The following is a 19,069-nucleotide window of genomic DNA, read 5'->3' as shown; positions in this document are numbered from 1 at the left end:
CCTCTATGACAAATCGGACCCTGCCTCTCAATTAACAATGATTCAGCATGCCGATGGTACTCATAGAGATATCATGGCATTGATCACCAGCCAGAAGAACAATCTAAAGTGCTCAAAAACGCTCCTGGAGAAAATGACCATCCCCGATGACAAGAAAAGAAAGGAGATGAGCGTCTTAGATGCCAAGGTTACCCTCCTTGGCCAAGCCGAGCAGACCTTGGCGTCCGTTGAAGATCACACTAGTCGCATCTTTGGTCATGTCCTTTTCTCTCCCAAGCTGAGCAATGAGGTCAATGGCACCTATGTAGTAGGTGTCGAGCGACTGCGTGACTGGGCACTAATTGAGCTCCATGCCGATAAGCACCATGTTCCACCACATAAGCTTGAAAATCGTGTCGCCGTCACCCCAGGAGATGTCGAGGCAATAACAGCTGCTGCGAAGGCGGACGGATCCGAGTCCCGGGTGAAGCTCTGGGTTCACTCGACCAGAAACAATCTGCAGCTCGGAGATACCATTTCAGAAACCGAGGTGAAGAAACCCCCTCCTGAATATGAGTCTACATCCCTGGGCGAGCCGGCGATCATAGTTGCCAAGTATGGGCGCACCTGGCCTGACAACTAGTGTGACGAATGAGGTCGTGTCTGTCACCCGTCAGCTAATTTTGGACACTCTGATGACTGGTGTATTATCGGCCCTAAGAGTAAACAGATGACAGGAGGGTTCCTTTTTCGAGATCAGGCGATCCTGGGGCTTGCATGTGGGACGTTGTTGGCAGCTGGGAGTGAGAATATGAGTGGCAGAGCTTTTGATAGCACGTATGGTGCCCTCATTATTTATTTTGTTGTCTCCAATGACGAGTCTATAAGAGACCGCCAGCGGTAACAGCAAAGATACAACTATCAATACATAACGGCATCAAAGCCCAGTACTACCTCCATTGTGTGGGAGGATATTCGGTCATATGGTTATGATGCCAAGTTGGTTTGAAGATGGGATTGGACGGACTGAGGATGAACAAGCTTGTCGGGGAATGTCACTTAACCGCCAGTCAGGTATCAATTTCTACAGAACTAGCTACGATGGGTGTGTCATCCACTGAGAGGCTTCTCTGTCACTACCTGAGCTTCTCTATCGCCCAATCATAAAAGTGATCCGGAGTTAGGTAACTGCTAAGTCCGGAAGTTGATCATTGGTGATCGAACGTTGCCTGGTGTGAAGCTTCGGGGCATTTCGGAGCCCTACCAATCATCGCTTGCCACAACAAGGGTACGAAACGACTCGAGCGATATTCCCCGAAATTCCAGGGTGACGTTACCCGAGGTATCGCCTATGGGAGGAGAAACAAATCTAAAAATCGCTACGGGTTAATGACTGCCGATATTAAGTATTCTAAACCCGATTTAAGTCTACCAAGTTCTCTTATGTGGCTATCCTACGTTTCTTCCAGATCCCAGCATACTTTGCAAATCTCCATCACATACGTACTTGTAAGAGCCTGAAGGCTGCACTTTACGATTCGATGCATGCCACAATCTTACAAGTGAGCTGCCTTTGCGGTGCTGTTTCGCAGCAAGTCGATCTAAAGGCTAAAGATGGCATGGACATTCCACTATCTCTTTGCCATTGCGATACATGCCGACACACTTCGGGGGTGTTATGCACGTCTTACTATCCCATCTTTGCCCCTGATCTTTCTCCTTCCTTGAAGGCTTATCATCCCACTGGAACGTCTACACGCTACTTTTGCGCTACATGCGGCTGTCATCTTTTTCGAGCTGTCAAAATCGAAGAAGAGGGTCTTGATTGGGGAGCCGCGACAGGCGCAGTCACTTATCTTTCGGGACAAGGTTCAAGTCTAGGGCGATTTACATCACACCAATATGTGTCCGACACCAAGGATGGCGGACTTTCCATTTGGATCAAGAGTTTAGACGGCCATTTCGAGGGAAGAGAGGCCAAAATAACCAATCCACAGCTGATCAAGCCTGCTAGCGACTCCCTCGAAGCCTCGTGCTCTTGTGGCAACGTCAAGTTTCACATCACTCGTCCCAACGGTGACAGCCGTGTGCCACGCCGCGACTTTACCGACCTCATGTTCCCATACAAAACTACGGATGAACACACAAAGCAGAACCCCAATGATGAGAAGTGGTGGATTCAAGACAACGGCAACAAATATCTCGCCGGAACGTGTGCCTGTCGATCATGTCGCCTCATCTCTGGGTTTGAAGTCCAAACATGGGCCTTTGTTCCTAGGGCTAACATCTTTTTTCATGTTCCCGAAAAGAATGGAACAGAATCCATCGTCCCATTGGATTTTGCGGCTCTGCCCCCGGGCATCTTAACGAGCTATTCGTCATCACCGAACGTGAGGCGCGAGTTTTGTGGAACATGCGGTGCCACCATTTTCTGGCATGAGAAGTCTCTTGATGATGTCGTTGACATTAGTGTCGGGCTCCTTCGATCTCCAGATGGGGCGAGAGCTGAAAGCTGGCTTGAATGGTGGCAGGGGAGAGTCAGTTTCGCTGAGGAGGTTTACACTGGAAGAACGGGCCCGGAGGCAAAGGTGGCATCCGAGTTGATCAATGAACTAGAGAATGGGATGAAGGCAAGACACACTTAGCGCTCGACTTTCCTCTACTTGATATTCGCAGATTCAATGCATCTATAGGTAGTGTGAATGGTTTACATTTTGCCAGAATAATCATGGGCTATATTGTGGCAATTTAAGCACCTGACGAGTGTAGTGCACATATGATAAGAAGCCAAACCTCACGTCTAAAGCCCGACAATGAATCAGTTGCAACTCTGGTTTTTTTGTTATTGTGAAATGGCATAACTAGACCTAGCATTACATAACCAAAAATATACGAGATCCTTCATTTACAAAGGAAAATTTCCGGATGTGGCCGGAACCAAAGTTGATCGATCGTCAAGGGCCCCCTATTCGCCTCCCAATTACCCCTTTCCAACTTTTTGTGAGATTTCTTTTTACATTTTTTTTTGTTCGTTATCTGTTTTCTTCTTCTGACAATAAGCACTGCATCATTCAATCAAGCCATCATAGCAAGCTCGTCCCTCAGTAAGAGCAAGCCTGCCATCGATTGTATCCCCACACCGAAGAAGTACGACGCTCCTTTCAAGAGATTCCGACGCTGGCAGTAGCCTTATCCTCGCGGAGGACATCTCGGAGGGCAAGCCGATGCACAGTAGTCTTGGTTGTAACATTGGTAGCAGGCTCCGGCTGCTTGGGTGGGGCGTCGATGAGTAGAGGGATGAATTTCTTGACAGCCTGCTTCGTGGGATGCAAGGCCACAGGCCCAGTCTTCTGGATGACTCTCTTAATAAAGTCAAAGATGGACTCGTGTTCAATAGCGGTAGAACCGAGTGGAAGCAGCTGGAGAGCCTGCAGCTTCTGCTCGGAAAGGCTTGCAAGGGCTTGGTAGGCGGCATCGGCCATGATGGCGCGTTGAATCAGAATGCGGGTGGCCTCCAGATCGGATTGAGTTGAGTTGACGGCACGCAACTTCTCCAACAGCTTCGGAACACGTTCGTTGATGGCAGCCTTGCCGGTCTCAGAGACCAGTTCTTCAACAGCGAGAATCGCATCTCTCAGAACCGGGCCCAGGGAGGAAAAGACTTGTTCTCGGCCAGCAAGGGGGATGGTCGGCGAAAAGAGGCCCTTCGCAAAGTCCTTGGGCCCCTCGCTTCCTGGAGAGAGCCTAATGGCCAAGGGTCGGCGCTTGAGCTTCTTGGACCCCACAGTTTGTTCATTGGCATCCTCCAAGTGGTATTCGGCAATGTGCTGGGCACGCTCCTTGAGATATGGCACGATGAGGGTGGCAGCTTGGTCGACCTCGGGCGCATTGGCAGACCAGGTCTGTCGCATGTGCTCGACAATCTCATTCAACTCCGAGGACTGCTCGATTGCCAGAACAGCCTGCAGAGACGCTTCGGCAAGCAGAGCTCTCTCTGAGACACCGGGAAGCCTTGTTTTCTGGCCGGTAGAGATCGGCTCAGCACCTACCACGTAGCGGAGCAAAGATCCGGCGCTGACGCTGAGGAACTGACCAATTTCATCAACAAGAGGAGACTCAATATCGAGAGTCTTTGCATCGATCTGAGCCACCGTCTTGAGAACCTCGTAGAATGGATCCGTGGTGGTATCAGCGGCCGGGGAGGTCGGGTTGTTCGCCTCTGCCGAGGTCACGTTGACGAAGCCATCGACATCTGTCTTCGCATGAACCGACACAGACGGGATCTTGAGCTCTGGTTCCTGGGGTTGGATGACCTCGGGTTGGGTGACCTCGGGCTGGGGCTTGGGCTGCTCGACTTGAGGGACAGGGACATCAGTCTCGCCACAAGCACCACTGGAGCTCGAGTAGTATTCCGTGGTCGTGGTGGCATTCTCTTTGGACTCGGGCACGACAGGCTCTTCTGGTAGAAACAGATCGTTAGATTCAATCGGCTATTGAGGCTCTGCTATCACAAACCTTGAATAGGAGCCTTTGGGACAACTTCAGGCTCCGGAAGCCTGACTTGTTCAAGCGCCTTGCAAGTGCAGCCCTTGATCGAAAAGGGCTCGGCGACTTGGATAAAGGCAATGTCTCGCGAGCGCTTCTCCGAGCCATCAATCCACTCAGAGGAGGTCACGACGCGTTGGCCGTAGCGCGGCTGGATCTCCGAGGAGCTACTGGCATGGTAGCCGATGAAACACTTGACCTGCGTGGCGGCGCCCAGCTGGTACTCAGCATCGTATACAACATCACCGCCGGTGACGATGAGGTCGGGACGGATGAGCCAGCCTGTGCCGATCTTCCAGATGGAGTGGCCAGTCTGCGTATTTTCGAAGCGCGATTCGATCTTGACGATGGCTAAGAAACATGACGTCAGTCCAGGTCCATGGCCTGTATTTGGTTGCCACTTACAGCGAATCATGCCAGCGTCTTGGAGAAGAGTTGAGTCGACGCTGGAGAGTCCATCTTTGTCGGTGAAAGAGCTGGACAGCTTCTGGAACCCCGCCGAGGTGAATCCACTCGAGGTGAAGCCAGTCGAGTTAGATTCGGTTGATGTGAATGTAGTCGAATCAACGACAGCCTCGACTGGCAGAGCCGAGCTCGGCTGGCCAAGGGTCCAGGCAGCTGGTCGACTGGAGACGTTTGCAAACGTTGCAGAAGCCATATCTCCAGGCTTGAAGATGTTGAAAAGATAGAAAAGATTGTGTTTTGTAAGCTATAGCGAAGAAGATGAGAGATGATGTTGTCGGGTTGGGGTGATCAGCCAAACCAGCAAAAGCCAGATCTCTTATACTTGGAAAACGACCCTCTTTCTATCTCGTCCCAGCCGATCAATCGATTACCCCCTAACTGTCCAGATAGATTCAGGTAGCCACTATTTGCCTCTAGACGCCTCGTAGGTTTGTTCGCCATGCTTTGGGAAGGGGGAGCTCTGCGATGTTTCCTTCTCGGGTGATCTCTTCCGGGCTCGAGCCGCCTCAATCAGCCCCGAGAAGCCAGGTTGAGGCCAATAAAAGTAACTTCGATCTGTCCTGTCGCAGGTATCGAAGATTTCTTCATGAAGTTCTAGACTTAGAGAGGGGGTTCTGCGCTTAGCGGCGTATCATTTACATGCCCATCCTTACTTCGGTCTGCGCTCGACTCTGTGCCCGCTACATGATAGACTGGTATGTGAATGATGCTCGATGATCGTACGAGACTCATCAAATCCTGCAGAGTTTTCCAACCGATCGAAACCATCCTCTGCAAGGGTTGCATACACCAATATACGCGATGGCTAGATGGGGCGGACGGGACGGTTTGTGGTCTAGATCAGCAAGCCACACACTACTCTCTATTCCAACGTCTCTCCTATAGGATACTACGAAGCTTCTGTCCCTCGCAATAGACCTCAGCCGTAGTAAAAAGAGGATAGCGGCGGCATGAAGAGATCTGTGCGCTCTCAGCCATGTCACTTGCGAGATGGGAGACAAATAACTCTATTGGATTTGGCTACCACATCGGATATTCATGCCATGGGCTCGGCCTCTCAAACACGCCATTGTTACTCCTATGTATCATGGCCTCCTCTCGAGGCGACTAGCAAGAACGGCACACCGATCTCTCCTTCGATTGTGTGGCCACATTCTCATAAACAGAATAGGGGTCTCCATCCATGGCTTGTTATCAGCATACTCGTGAAGGGACATTTGCCATGACCATGGCCCAAATAAACGAATAGAAGCAGTCTAGTAAAGTATGTGGTAGTCAGATGTTTAATTGAGTCAGAACATGTCATCAGGGATGTTCGGCACGCCATATCAACGCGTGCTCTTCATGTTGTGTATCCTTGATGCATGGCGTTGAGATGTCAATGGTTAGACTCGCAATGAACCCTGCCAATGTCCGATATCATGCATAGTCACATATCGACGGCTTGCAACGATGACGACCAGGCTGCCGCCTCAGAAGGAGTCCTGGTCTATTTGTCTATTTTAATGCTAGTCAAGACATCCAATTAATCCACATGGAACTATCCCTTCTAACCAGATTTAGTTGGAGGGAGCCCGTCATGAAAATCATCAGCCAGCCACAGCGGTTACCCGTTACCAGGTGCCCAACCCAAAACAAGCGTGAGCTGTGCGTGGGGTAAGCGCCTGCATTCCAGAGACACCCGTGCTGTGACGGGCCAGCACGCCAGCTAGCCACACGGCGGGCATGGCATTTCGAGGCGCCAAGCCACATCACAGGCCGTTTCTCGGCAGATGAGAGGGCTTGAAACTTGTGAAGTCTAGACCTATGATCAGTGGATACCTCGTATAGAGGTGGCGAGCTGGGCAGTCCCATTCCAAGTATGAGGGGCTCATCATGATCTTGCGCAATGTGGTGGTGGAGTTGTTCAGCCAAAGAACTTCCAGCATTGGTAGCATGCGTGTTTGCGTTCGTCCACTACCGAGCAGATTGAAAGATATGCGTTTTTATTGCTCAGTAAAAGTGAATCACTTGGAAAATCAGTGTATATAAACCTCCCCATCTTCAGCATAAATCTTTCCCAACAACAAAGCCATCTAGTCCTTTACCCACTGTCAAGCTCATCTTACTTCAACACTTCTCTCATCATCCAAGTCTTCACAATGTCTTACCCCACTAAAGGCGATGTTCTCATCATCCCTGCTTATAGTGCAGAATCTGAGCTCGCGACCCTGGAAATTCAGTGGTCTCAGTCTTTCCGCACCCGCACTGCCCGCTACTATGTCGTCCGAGCCCAGAACCAGTCCAAGGGCAACGCCGACGTCCTTCTTTTCGTCCAGGACCGTTTCTACAAGGAAGAAGGTAGCAATGACTACATTGGCAAGATCGCTAGGAGGGAGGGCAGTAAGTGCACAGCTTGGTAAATCCCTTGGTGAAGGCACGTTGGCTGATGCACTACCCAGACTCCTGGATTGTCAGCATCAGTGACCGTTTCCAGTACGGTCAGAAGAACAAGAATGGCGATGGCCGCTGGGTAGCCCTCCATGACAAGGACAACAAACCATACCAGGTAAGCAGCTCTTCTGTGCATCATAACCCGGAAACCATACTAACACTGATAGCACCGCTTCATGATTACAACTATCCAGGGTCAAGCTGCCGAGTGGGCCAAGATCCTTGCGAGGCAGTTCGGTGCTGGAGAGATTGCGGATGCCGTCAGCAAGCTGGGCAATAACTTCATCGGCGACTACCTTCACACTTTCTAAATTCCGTGTGCGATTGAGCTGTGTGAGACAGTTCTCTTGCGGGTGAAGGTTATGTCAAGAAGGAATTTCGTTTCGCTGCTTGCCCACTCGGCACTCTAGCTAACTCAAGTAGTGTGCCAGTACTTGGACAGTTTCTTTTATAACAATCGTAGCGACGAAGATGTTGCAGTAAAGTCTCGATAGGCAGTGATGTGATTGTAGAGTCCAGTAGTGGCGCAAGCAAAACTTGATATGTATACAATTCCAAGGCAACTCACGATCCATTGGAGGGGGGAAGTCTGGTTGCTTGGGTGGAGGTATTCCGCCTTCATACCTCATGACAACATGTAATTATCTCAACCAACGAGTAGGTATGTCGTCAAGTAGCCTGCTTGTGGCGAGATCGAGCATTTCCACTTGCACCTCTGGAATCAATAACTGTTTTGTTACTATGTCTGGAGGGTCAGTCAAGGCTACCAAGTCTACTTGAGCTTCTGCTGTTCTCTAGAGGGATTAGGAACAGTGACTCCTCGGCCAGACCGTCCATTATCAACCATATGTTCTTCCGTAGCAGTTTTCCTGCCACGCTGTCATCTGCTTGGAGGGGAAGTTGCCAGTATTGACGTTCTTCTGGGCATCGCTTTCTGGCACCTCTGTAACCTCCCCGAACATGTTGTCAAGCTCAAACTCATCCCTGAGGACCTCCCGAGTGGAGAGCATGAGTGATCCAAATCGTCTTCCCTGTGCCGGCTTTCGTCTCCTTAGCCACCACCTCTCAATCCATTCTTCTTTGGGCGTCTCATTTCGTCGCAGCAAGTTCACTTGATAGTGCAGAGGATCCCTTAGCCAGAACGGTGTCACGTAGAGGTTCGAGCAGAAGACCCTGGAAAGCGCACTACCCTGACGGACCGCGTCGCGGCATAGGCTGCTCAAGATACTGTTCCATGTCATCCATGATGTCTGCCTTGTTGAGGCGCTAAGTGTAACGCTGCGTAATTCGAGGTTCTCGAGTTTGGGGTGACGCTCCATGAAAACGAGCAAGTCACTGGGATCGATGCAAAGACCACAAAGGACCAGAGTCTTCAGGAGAGGGAAATGGTGACCTAGCTCGGCGATGTGCTTGAAGATTGCGCTGTATTTGTTCAGCCTACACCCTCCATCGTAGGACTCATACTCGAGAGTTTGGAACATATGCAGGTCCAACGTTTCAAGGTTGGGCATGTGTTGCAGGAGAAGGGCGACGCCGGAAAAGTTGTCTCGGCAGAGGACTTGAGGCATAGTGTCCCCATAGCGACCTCGTATCTCCGACCCTTTCTCGACAGGAATACCAGAATCGTACTCCGGATCTGAGTCCCAATCACTGTCATCAGTGTCTTCTTCATCGTCTGTTGCAACACCGTGCATCTCCTGCCAGTCAAGCTCGTCCCAGATCTGTTGCCATTGCAGTCGCTGCCGGCGTCTCTCTCGACTGCCAGCCTTCTGGCCATAGACCTTTTCCAACTGCTCCCAGCCGTGGTCCATCCGGGTGGAGAAACTCAAGGATACGCGTTTGAGCAAACCTAGTGATCCAGCAAGACCAACACTGAGCAGCTCTGGCAGTCCGACCGTTATATCGTAAGATGGGACACTGCAACCTGTCGTGTTGCTGAATATGCGCAAATTGCGAAGTTTGACGCCGCTTTGGCATAAGGCTGTCATTGTCAAGCGGTAAATTCGCGAGGCCCAAGCCCAAAGCCGCTGCCGGTCTGGGTGTTCAATATGGCGGGCAACGGCTCTCGAAAATAGACCCGGCCCATGCACGAAGCGTGCATCCAGCTCTATGGTATCCAGTGGGGAGTCTTGTTGCCATTTGAGAATCGCCGCAAGTCGATTCACGACCTCGTCCTCCGCTGAAACTGGAATGTCATATGAGTTGCTGTGAGACTTCATCCACTCAAGATTGCATTCTAATTTCTGAAGCTGTAGCTCAGAACACTGCATTGGACCCTCCAACTGCGTGACCACACAATCACCATGTCGGTTCATAAGGGTAGATTCAGGTGGGTAATATAGCCCAGTAACCTGAGCGTGTTCGGCTGAGGCGATCGCAAACGTCTCGGCTATGACTCGCACATGGCGGACATGACGGCCTAGTAACTTGTGCCTGCGGAGAGCTTCGATAGAGGATAGGCTTGAGGGCGTAAGATTTGTCGTCTGACGCGTCAAGAAGCCATGGAATCGTGGTCCAGAGGCCAATGCACGCACATTCCTGCTTACCAGCCTGAGGATTTGAATAGACTCGAGCGGCAAATGGTCAAGAATGCGTTCAACGAGCTCTTGTGGAAGATGTAAGAACGAGACTTGAGTAGAGTCCATGGCTTTTTCTCTGGTCTGTTAAGAATTGAGGGGAAGAAAATGAGTATCAGATAGTTTTGATATTATGCAGGGCGCCTTAGGTAGCCTTGAACCATGAAAGCCCGCAGTTGAAAGAGCCTGGATGTTATGAAGGAGGGCATCACCAAACGCGTCCGTTGAAAAGCGCGTCGCCCCTAAAGTGGGGTTACTCTGACCAATTAGATCGAGCTGCTATTCAACACAGTTCCACGTCAGTTTGAACTAGAATGTATGAGGAGGCTGCTTCGGAAAGGTGTTGGAGGAGCAGCCGTGCCGAAGGGAATGACCCCAGCGCATTGATGCGAAGGAGTCTGATGTTTTTGATCTCATGCCGGCGCAATACTGGCAGGGTTAGATTCTGGTGAAGGTTGGGTTTGACTATGCTGAGGCCGTTGGATGGTGTCTGGGTGGAAACAGAAGCACAGCGACAACTAGCTACAGCGTAGAAGAGCTTGCAGCGAGCAAAGTTGTTACATAGAAGTGCTAAGTTTAAACAGCATTACCGATATAATAAGTCCTGTTCGGCTTGAATAAGTCATCATTAACCACGAATTATTATTTAGTGTATTATCGACAGAGTAGACACCCTATAGAGCTTTTACTCTTTCTGGTCAGCAGTCTCGCTTCATCATCAACATGCCATCCCCTGCCGACCCTCTATCAGCTCGCCATCACTACCAGTAGCCTTGGATGCGGTGTTCTCATAGGGTCTCTTGCTTGAATCTAGGCTTTGGAGGTAGAAGTGGCCTATTTGACTTCTTGTTGCCGAAGTTTGAGTATCGTGTCGTCGCTGAAGATCTCGAAGAAGGGCGTAGAAAAAGGATGTATTGGCAACTATGCAAGCGCAAAGAATTTCAACAGCAGCCCACTGTAGTCAAATTAACAGCCAAGCCTTTCAGGAGACGGGGAGGTTGTCGCACAATTGATCGAGACTTCTGCGATAACGATTGGTTCAAGATGAGAGGCAGACGCAGTGTCGTAATCACAATTACCACGCCACCAAGGCTGAATAGGAATCCAAGTTGGAGTTTACTAAAATGTCGTTAGCAGAGGAAGCGTGAGACTTTGGAGCGAAATAACGTTTTCAGATCCAGTTGCACAGTGCGCAACGTTGGAAAAGGTAGGATAATAAGCGCGATATCGGAAACTATGTTGAAGACGCCCATCGTGATCAAGTTGGCAAAGGCTCTAGAGCAAGCAGGTTCTGCATATTGTTAACTTTGCCATGTCGCAAGAACGGTAGATGAAGGGTGCTGGCATGGGACATACGTGAACTCTTGGGGCCAAGCTCCCACATCCTAGCAATATTAGCAGTGTACTCAATGAGCATCCGTCATGTATCCTACAAAGACATGGGCCGACACTCGAGTAGGGTGGTGATAAGCACTGCAATGTAGCTGAGGACGATGCACCACCAGAAACCTCTGATCACAGCCTTGCTGCTGACGAATCGGGAGTAGAAGGAGAGGAGACTAAGCTTCAGGCACCACAAACTACGACTGTTAGCATCAACCAAAGGACCATGTTCCAACGAGACCATACAAGAGGGCGTAGCAGAGACGCGAGGGAATTAGTAACTGAAGCGACGTGGCCCGAGCATTTTGCATGTCCTCGACACTCGTCCCTTGGGAAACAGCCTCGGCCTTAGTCGGAAAGTCCCGACTGTGAGTCGGGTTGAGGGTAAAGGATACGCAGATACAGGTCGTTCTGGCAATGAGGGGGAGAAGCGAGAAGGCCATCCAGACATCATCCTCGTGCCATGTCCTGTGACAAGTTTGGTGGACTTTGCATCGACGAAAGGCTCGGTATGCGCATCGGAGCAGGATCAGCGATCCGCAGATCGTTGTAACGGTAATATCGAAGGCGAGATCGGACGTCAACGCCATCGTGAGGTTGTGGTTCAAGATACGGGTGTCACCACCCAGGCCAACAGAGAAGGTTTGTGCTGCAATTATATCCCCCTACCACACGTGGCCTGGACATGTCACCTGGAAATTGCCTGCTGATAAACCGTTCATAACCACCTCGGCCGATCCAAAGACGGTTTGGTAAAGCCCGTTAGGTTAGGGTCGCTTAGGCTAGGCTTGCGGTTCCGGAGGATGGTTTGTCACAGAAAACGCCATCTGTCAGGGGAGAGAGTCAGTGCGGCTCCTGTTGCCGATTGAGGAACCGTTGGCGTCTGTCACTTCAGCTGCATCCACGTGGACATGGCGCCATCAAGCCAGACCATATGTACATAAGGGTACCCCTGAGTGGGAGGTGACACACACTCCGGAGTTCATCCTGAATTGCCGGTAGTCCCGGCCTTGCCAGTCTCAAGGGCTGGAACTAGCTAGTGATAGAAGGGGCCCGAGTCCGATATTGGCTCCTCCGTCGGGGTTCGTTAATTCAGCTGTTGTTGATGCGGGGTTTACCCCGTAAATGTCGAGTAATTCCCCACCACTGAGTGCCCAGAGCCAGAGGTCCCCAGGGTCCTTTCTTGCCTGACTCGCTCACCCCTGCTCTGCTTTGACTGTGTGGCTTTGCTAGCGCCCCTTGGCGGGACCAATTTTCAAGTTCATGATCGTGGTAGGCAAGTCTCTCGCTTAGAGAAGCCACAAACAGGATAAAGTCAACCTGTGCTTGGACCCCGAGACTCAGGGATATTTATTGGGAACTCAGAGGTAACTGGTGGGCTTGAATCAAATCGGGTGAAACTTCCGATGCATTGGCCGTCTCCATGTCTGAAGCATCGTCTCCGGGACATCTTGACACCAAGGGTCCTTGAATAGCGTTTGGCAGCTCTCGAGGAGGCGGTCCATGCGCCGGCTGAAACTGGGGACAATCAGAACAGCATCCTTGGCGAACATGACGTGAAGGGAAAAAAGTCGCCGAATAACCAACTGGTCAGCCAGAGAGTCTAGACTTGGTTGTCGGCATGTATCGACATGAGATCAGGAACCTATTCCTTTCGGCCCATTGCAAGAGTGCAAGGCATCCTGAAAACCCGCGTCTCGCATCTCGAAATGGCAATTCATCCCCCTAATGTGTTCCACATGCGTGGGTCCCTGGTTGTTGGCGATGTCCGTTTGGAGTTCGTACTCTCAACCAACAAGTCGGCAATCTCTTCCTTGCCTTTTGTCGTGACCCACCACAGAGGCGTCTGACCGTTGGCGTCCCTCGTCTCAACATCAGTATCACTCCCTTTCTATACTTGTGATGAAGAAGTGTAATTATCAGCAGTGCATATCTGAACCTTTCATCTTCTTCCAACTTTCCAGCACCCGCCCTCCCTGCTCAGACACCATGAGTTCTTCCTTGTTCTCCTTGACGGGGTCCATCGTAGTGATATCACCAACCACAGACAGAAAGTCAACATGGCGGTTTACACCAATATTGAATCGCCGAGCATCTTTGACGAATCCCGGGCCGGACTCCTGGGTGACCGTAGTCAAGAAGATTACCACACCTACTCCCTTGCCCTGGAAGGAGTCGGCGGTGCTAACCTGGACATTGGAAAGGCCCTTGTAAAGGGCAGAGTCCTTGGTGCTCTTATCCAGCCGCTGCCGGATAAGCCCCTCGAGGTAGGCCTTGGTAGCCCTGTAGGGCGAAACCACCATAAACTCGGTCCCATGGGCCTTGATCAGTGTTTCCATCAACGCCAACGCTATCTCGGCCTGCCCGTAGTTGACACGGGAAGTGTCAATGGTCCTCACTGCCGTATGAAGGCAGTTGATGAAGACGGGCCAGATCTTTCCAGTTGGAGCGGGCTTGATCTCAGGGAACCGCCAACGTACCCAGCTTTCGAGTTGAGAAGCACCGGGTCGTTTGCTAACGTCACATTGGTCGCCGTATTCAAACTTGTCGCCAAGCTCCGGGTAGAAGATCTCCCTTGCCAGATCGAAACCCCCATTGACGACGCGGTTTTGGCGTGCACGGCCATTCCATGCGCATTATGAGTTCCACAACCGAGACCTCTTGATGCTTGCCGAAGAAGTTGAGGGGGCCGCCTGTCCAAGGGTCATCACGCAAGGCGGCAGTTGTCGAACATCCCCAGCAAGAACAAGAGGTCTCCTGTCGAACCTAGGGACCAATGCTTCAGGCATGGAGATAGGACCATCTTCATCGAGGAATATGGACTTGCTGTGTCCCATACTTTGCCAGCAAGCATGTCCTTGGCCGGGTTCTGCCGAGCGCTATGTAAAATTCTTTATTAATCAATACTAGTATTATACTAAATTATCATAAATTATTACTACTACTACTCTAAGGCTTGTATTATCTATAGCATTCATAATCTAATACTTATCTTATCTTGCTAGTAATCCTCGTCTAATACATGTACTAGCCTAGTAAGATCCGACCGGGTGTGGCCGACAGCCCATACTTTTTGGCTGTCGAATGCGTTCTCCACGTCCCTGACCAGCCCGTACAACGCTGGCTTCACGTTGCCTGACTTGACATGTCCAGGACGGAAACCACCTAAAGCAGAGCATATACTCTGTGTCGTGGTCGTGGAAAGAGTGTCGGCATTCCGAGCCCAGTGTCACTAACAATGACACGCCTCGACTTCCCCGATAGCTCGCCCCGGCTTGAGCTTAAGATCATGGTCCCAAAAGATCCGAGAACGTCCGCCACCTAATTTGGGCCGAAGATGGAACCTCCTTCGATGGCTTTGAACCACCAGATCAATATCCGGCTCGAGCCTCAGACCATCCGCAGCCTGAGACGAAGTTTCTCCACAAGCGAACTTCAGCTTCCCGCCGATGTAATCAGGAAGGGATACCAGTGGGCAGTCTTTGAGTTCGCCGTACAAAGACCTGCTGTTCAGGGCTGGCCCATGCCCTTCCAGGCTTAGAGCCCAGAGGCCGATAAGTGGTTTCAGCAAGGCACCAAGCTGGAGAACTTGACCTTGACCATCGCATAGCCCGTTCGGCATTATCCTATCTTCACGCTTCAGTATGTGTGCAGGTCAAGAAGCACGAGCGATAACGCATGATGAGCATCAATTCTCGCTGGGGATCCGGCTACCTAATCTTGGTTCCAAAACGATTCTGCCAATTACCTGGCCAGAAGAACTTGTGCAATATGTGCCCATACTTGAGGGGATATTTAGACCACAGACGGGTGATTGAGCTGGTCTGCACATCCCTTCAAGTGATCATGTCCCTTGGTAGCTTTACACATGAAACGGAAGGGTATTCATCAGCAATACCCACAATCATCCTCTACAGAGCCCATTTAAAAAGAGGACTCTTCTCTCCCATCTGCATCAACTCTTCATCAGTGTACCGCTCTCGGATCTCGTCCTCAGACATCTGGGCCTTCTTGGCATTGTCTCGCTTGAGTAGGAACTCCAGCAATGTCGCCGCGATGATACCAGCAAGTCCAAAAGCAAGAGATGTGCCATAGCCAGTCGGGTATCGCGGTGCCTCTCGATCGAGGTAAATGTATGATCCAATCAGGCCACCAATGTTGCCAACACAAACGAGAAGACCGATGTTGACGGATCGCTTCGCTGGGTCGGGGGTGTTGGCGACGTTCCAGGCATTGACGCCAGGGAGGATAGGATACATGCTGTCACGTCATTAGAATTCATACTCCACCGTGAAAGGAAGAGACTCACCCAAAGCATGCCAGGCAAACAGCAAAGTAGCAAGCAGCAATGCTATTCTCGACGTCCCCAGACTTGGCGAAGAGAATGATGAAGGCTGTGACGAGACAGCACTGGGGTCCAAGAATGAAGGGGTATCGCCAGGAATATTTGTCGGCAAAGATTGCAAACACGTAGGCCGAGATGGCGCCCACCGCATACGGAGGAATCGTCATCAGCTGCGCGTGGGAAGAAGTGTATCCCATGCCCTTGAGAATGCTGGGCATAGTGAACTTCATGGCGTAGTTGGGCACAGCGTTGGACCAGTTGGCAAAAAAGAGGAGCCAAATCTTGTAGTCAAAGAGAATATCCTTAAAGATTACCCAGTTGAAATGGCTGTGGTTATCCTTGTAGTCTCCTGGCATAGTGGCACGGCGGCTAAGCTGGCGAAGCTCGAGGTATCGGATCTCGTCGGCGTCGAGCCATCGTGTAGATAGGGCAGGCGAGTCGCAGAGGAGGAAGACGCACATGATGGCGACTATAACGGTGAATAGACCTTCGATGATAAAGATCCAACGCCAGCCCTCGAGACCTGCCATGCCGTCCATCTTGGCGATGGCGAATGCAAGAAGGCCGGAAAAGGCTCCACCAGTGGCAGCAGATGTGTAGAGGATCGCGATTCGGACTTGTGTCTCGTTGGGAAGATACCAGTTGGAAATGATGAGGATCGCGCCGGGGAGGAAACCTGCTCTATCAGGAGGTTAGTGGAGTAGTCTTGTGCCATGGATCGTCGACTTACTCAAAGATACCAAGTAGGAAGCGAATAGCCAGAAGACCACCGTAGCTCTGAACGATGCCGGTCAAGGTCATGATGGTACCCCAAGCAAAGACAATTCCTCCCATGTACCAAGACGGTCGCTTAAGCTTGTGAAGGATCATGTTGGAGGGGACCTCTGCATAGAGATTAGTCCAAAGGTTCTTCTGCTTCTAATCCATCGACAAACTTACCACACAGAACGAAAGGAATAAAGAAGATGGCCACGACAATGTTGTATTGGATGCCCTTCAACTCAAGATCTTCAGTCATTCCCTCGATCTTGGCATTTCCTACCACCCGTTAGCGACACGCCATGCCACGACTCAAGATACTCACCAATGTTGGTCTTATCCAAGTACGCGATCAGATACAGCAGCACCAGCATTGGTATCAATCTCAGCTACAGACTGTTAGACAAAGACTTCTAGACAACAGTGAGCTCGACCTACATCAACTTTGCGGATGATGGCCTTCTTGCGATCTTCCGGGAACGACCTAAGGAAGTCAAAGTCTCCTTCCGAGAGACCGCCCCTTTGGTGCTCGCTGTGCATGATGCCAGACTTTTCGTGTGAGACACGCTCGACGTCGATCTGGGTAGTCATGATTGAGTTTCGTAGACTTGAAAAATGTGAGAACAAGAGTGTCGGGCGGTAGAGCCTGGGGTGAGAGAGCAAGGACGGGGCAGTCGGATCGATCTTTATAACAGGCGATCTCAGAGATCCCTGCTTTACCAGGCAAACTACCGTCAGAGACGAAATGAGACCACTGGAACTTTGCAAAGTCTGGACTCGTCCGAGTTCCCCAGAATCTCTGACTCCAAGTGCGGAGAGCCGTATCCGGGGAAGCGGGGGATGGGTCGACCCCGATGCTCGGACAACAAACTTTTGGCAAGGTCTGCTAGTCTAGGGCGTGATCCAAGCCTTTCACCGCGTGAAATGGTGGAGAGGTTGGTTCCCGCTTGTTGGCGCCGTCCCGAGGCACATGAGACGAGAATCCGGGAATCCGAGAGCGTTTCCGAGAAGCCTCTTCGGATTCCCTCCGGAAATGTCATCTTGGCGCGAATGGTGGCAAGATTGCCCTCAGTAATGGCTTCACTTTCACCTTGAGCTCCGGGTCTCTTCGGAGAAGATGAGAGACTTTGAACATGATCGGCCTTGTGTTCAGAGGCCGAGTCGCGAGCTCCTCTTCAGTTCATTCATTATAAAAGAAGGCATTCAGACTCAAAGGTAACCATCTCTCAATCCAACATCACCAGCATCATCACAACAACTTCAGCTTCTGCATCCCAAAAATACCCTCATCTCTCCACAAAAAAATCTCCAACTTGCCCATCATGTCTCTCGATCTCAAGGGTCTCATTCCTGCCCCTGTCACCCCCTTCACCAAGGACGGGCGGGTCGACTACGACGCCATCCAGCGACTTGGCGCCTGGCTCGGAAGCATCGACGGCGTCAAGGGCCTCGTGGTGCTGGGACACGCCGGAGAAGGTACTTTCCTGACCCAGCAGGAGCAGGTCGACGTCATCAAGGCCTTTGTCAAGTCGGTCAACAACAAGATTCCCATCATCGCCGGTATCACTGGTGAGGGCACTGAGGTTGCTGCCCTCGAGGCCAAGCGCGCCAAGGAAGCTGGCGCTCAGGCTGGTCTCCTCTACCCTTCTCACGGCTGGCTGCGATTTGGCTACCAGCCTGGTGCTCCTCAGGACCGCTACAAGGTTGTCTATGAGGTGTCCAAGCTTCCCCTGATTCTCTTCCAATATCCCGACAACACCAAGGCCACCTACAACCTCCAGACTCTGCTCGACATTGCTGCTCTTCCTGGTGTTGTTGCCATGAAGAACGGTGTCCGAAACATGCGCCGCTGGGACACAGAGATCCCTGTCTTCCGACGCGAGCGCCCCAATGTTCCCGTCCTCACCTGTCACGACGAGTACCTTCTCCACACTGCCTTTGACGTGGATGGTATGCTCGTCGGATACGGAAACATTGCCCCTGAGCCTCTCATTGAGCTCATCAAGGCTGGCAAGGCTCAGGATTACAAGAGGGCCCGCGAGATCCACGACCAGCTTCTCCCCGTCACCAAGGCCGTCTACCACCGCGGCTCGCATATGGAGGGTACCGTCGCCCTTAAGCATGCGCTCGTTGCCCGTGGAATTCTGTCACATGCCACTGTGCGATCTCCCCTGCTGCCGCTCCCCGATGGTGCTGAGGAAGAGATCCACGCCGCCATCTCATCAGCATCTCTCAGCAAGGTTGCCTAGATAAGATCAATATAGAGTGAACAATAGACATTTCGCGTTTTTACTTAAATTCGGTGCGAGCTCGTGACTTTATATAATTCGAGGCTATGGGGGGATCCGATCAGTTGAAGAGGAGCCCAGAATGCCTCTCAGACACTTCATTTCAGTGATCATAATTGACATGCACTGTAGCATCCAACAAGACCAGGTTACTGGGCTATCCCCGATCGACAATTATTAGCGCTTATTGCTTTGCCTTTGTCAAGATCTAGAGTCAATTACTTATTTCTATAGCGCAGTGTGGCTCGCATCAAGAACTCTCACCCTCGAAAGGGGGTTTTGCTGCCTCGAGAGAG

General features: G+C 51.2%; 7 protein-coding genes across 7 annotated transcripts; 4 read left to right on the top strand and 3 right to left on the bottom strand.

The window, feature by feature from the left end:
• Positions 1-133: 133 nt before the first annotated feature.
• Positions 134-622, top strand: MRS44_015978 (uncharacterized protein; the record flags this gene model as incomplete). Its single annotated transcript, XM_046274350.2, has 1 exon — positions 134-622. The coding sequence occupies one exon, from the start codon at positions 134-136 to the stop codon at positions 620-622; it is 489 nt and encodes a 162-aa protein (XP_046123940.2).
• An 898-nt stretch (positions 623-1,520) lies between these two features.
• MRS44_015977 (uncharacterized protein) lies at positions 1,521-2,624 on the top strand (the record flags this gene model as incomplete). The annotated part of the gene is made up of 1 exon (XM_046277978.2): positions 1,521-2,624. One exon carries the CDS (start codon positions 1,521-1,523, stop codon positions 2,622-2,624), a length of 1,104 nt encoding a protein of 367 aa, XP_046123939.1.
• Positions 2,625-3,140: 516 nt separating this feature from the next.
• On the bottom strand, positions 3,141-5,182 carry MRS44_015976 (uncharacterized protein; the record flags this gene model as incomplete). The annotated part of the gene is made up of 3 exons (XM_046272440.2): positions 3,141-4,438; positions 4,495-4,875; positions 4,930-5,182. The coding sequence occupies 3 exons, from the start codon at positions 5,180-5,182 to the stop codon at positions 3,141-3,143; spliced, it is 1,932 nt and encodes a 643-aa protein (XP_046123938.2).
• A 1,948-nt stretch (positions 5,183-7,130) lies between these two features.
• On the top strand, positions 7,131-7,733 carry MRS44_015975 (uncharacterized protein; the record flags this gene model as incomplete). The annotated part of the gene is made up of 3 exons (XM_046273255.2): positions 7,131-7,371; positions 7,431-7,537; positions 7,590-7,733. The coding sequence occupies 3 exons, from the start codon at positions 7,131-7,133 to the stop codon at positions 7,731-7,733; spliced, it is 492 nt and encodes a 163-aa protein (XP_046123937.1).
• Positions 7,734-8,261: 528 nt separating this feature from the next.
• Positions 8,262-10,067, bottom strand: MRS44_015974 (uncharacterized protein; the record flags this gene model as incomplete). The annotated part of the gene is made up of 1 exon (XM_065619431.1): positions 8,262-10,067. The coding sequence occupies one exon, from the start codon at positions 10,065-10,067 to the stop codon at positions 8,262-8,264; it is 1,806 nt and encodes a 601-aa protein (XP_065475503.1).
• Positions 10,068-13,300: 3,233 nt separating this feature from the next.
• MRS44_015973 (uncharacterized protein) lies at positions 13,301-17,076 on the bottom strand (the record flags this gene model as incomplete). Its single annotated transcript, XM_065619430.1, has 10 exons — positions 13,301-13,895; positions 14,148-14,260; positions 14,410-14,546; positions 14,619-15,007; positions 15,297-15,641; positions 15,691-16,407; positions 16,457-16,610; positions 16,666-16,764; positions 16,811-16,874; positions 16,924-17,076. The coding sequence occupies 10 exons, from the start codon at positions 17,074-17,076 to the stop codon at positions 13,301-13,303; spliced, it is 2,766 nt and encodes a 921-aa protein (XP_065475502.1).
• A 731-nt stretch (positions 17,077-17,807) lies between these two features.
• On the top strand, positions 17,808-18,734 carry MRS44_015972 (uncharacterized protein; the record flags this gene model as incomplete). The annotated part of the gene is made up of 1 exon (XM_046273254.1): positions 17,808-18,734. One exon carries the CDS (start codon positions 17,808-17,810, stop codon positions 18,732-18,734), a length of 927 nt encoding a protein of 308 aa, XP_046123932.1.
• Between the last annotated feature and the right edge of the window lie 335 nt (positions 18,735-19,069).

Source organism: Fusarium solani (genome assembly GCF_023522795.1).
Source record: "Fusarium solani strain SB1 chromosome Unknown bctg00000011, whole genome shotgun sequence".
Lineage (NCBI taxonomy): Eukaryota > Fungi > Ascomycota > Sordariomycetes > Hypocreales > Nectriaceae > Fusarium > Fusarium solani.
The sequence above is the reverse complement of the archived record's forward strand: the minus strand, read 5'-3'. Positions and strand labels throughout refer to the sequence as shown.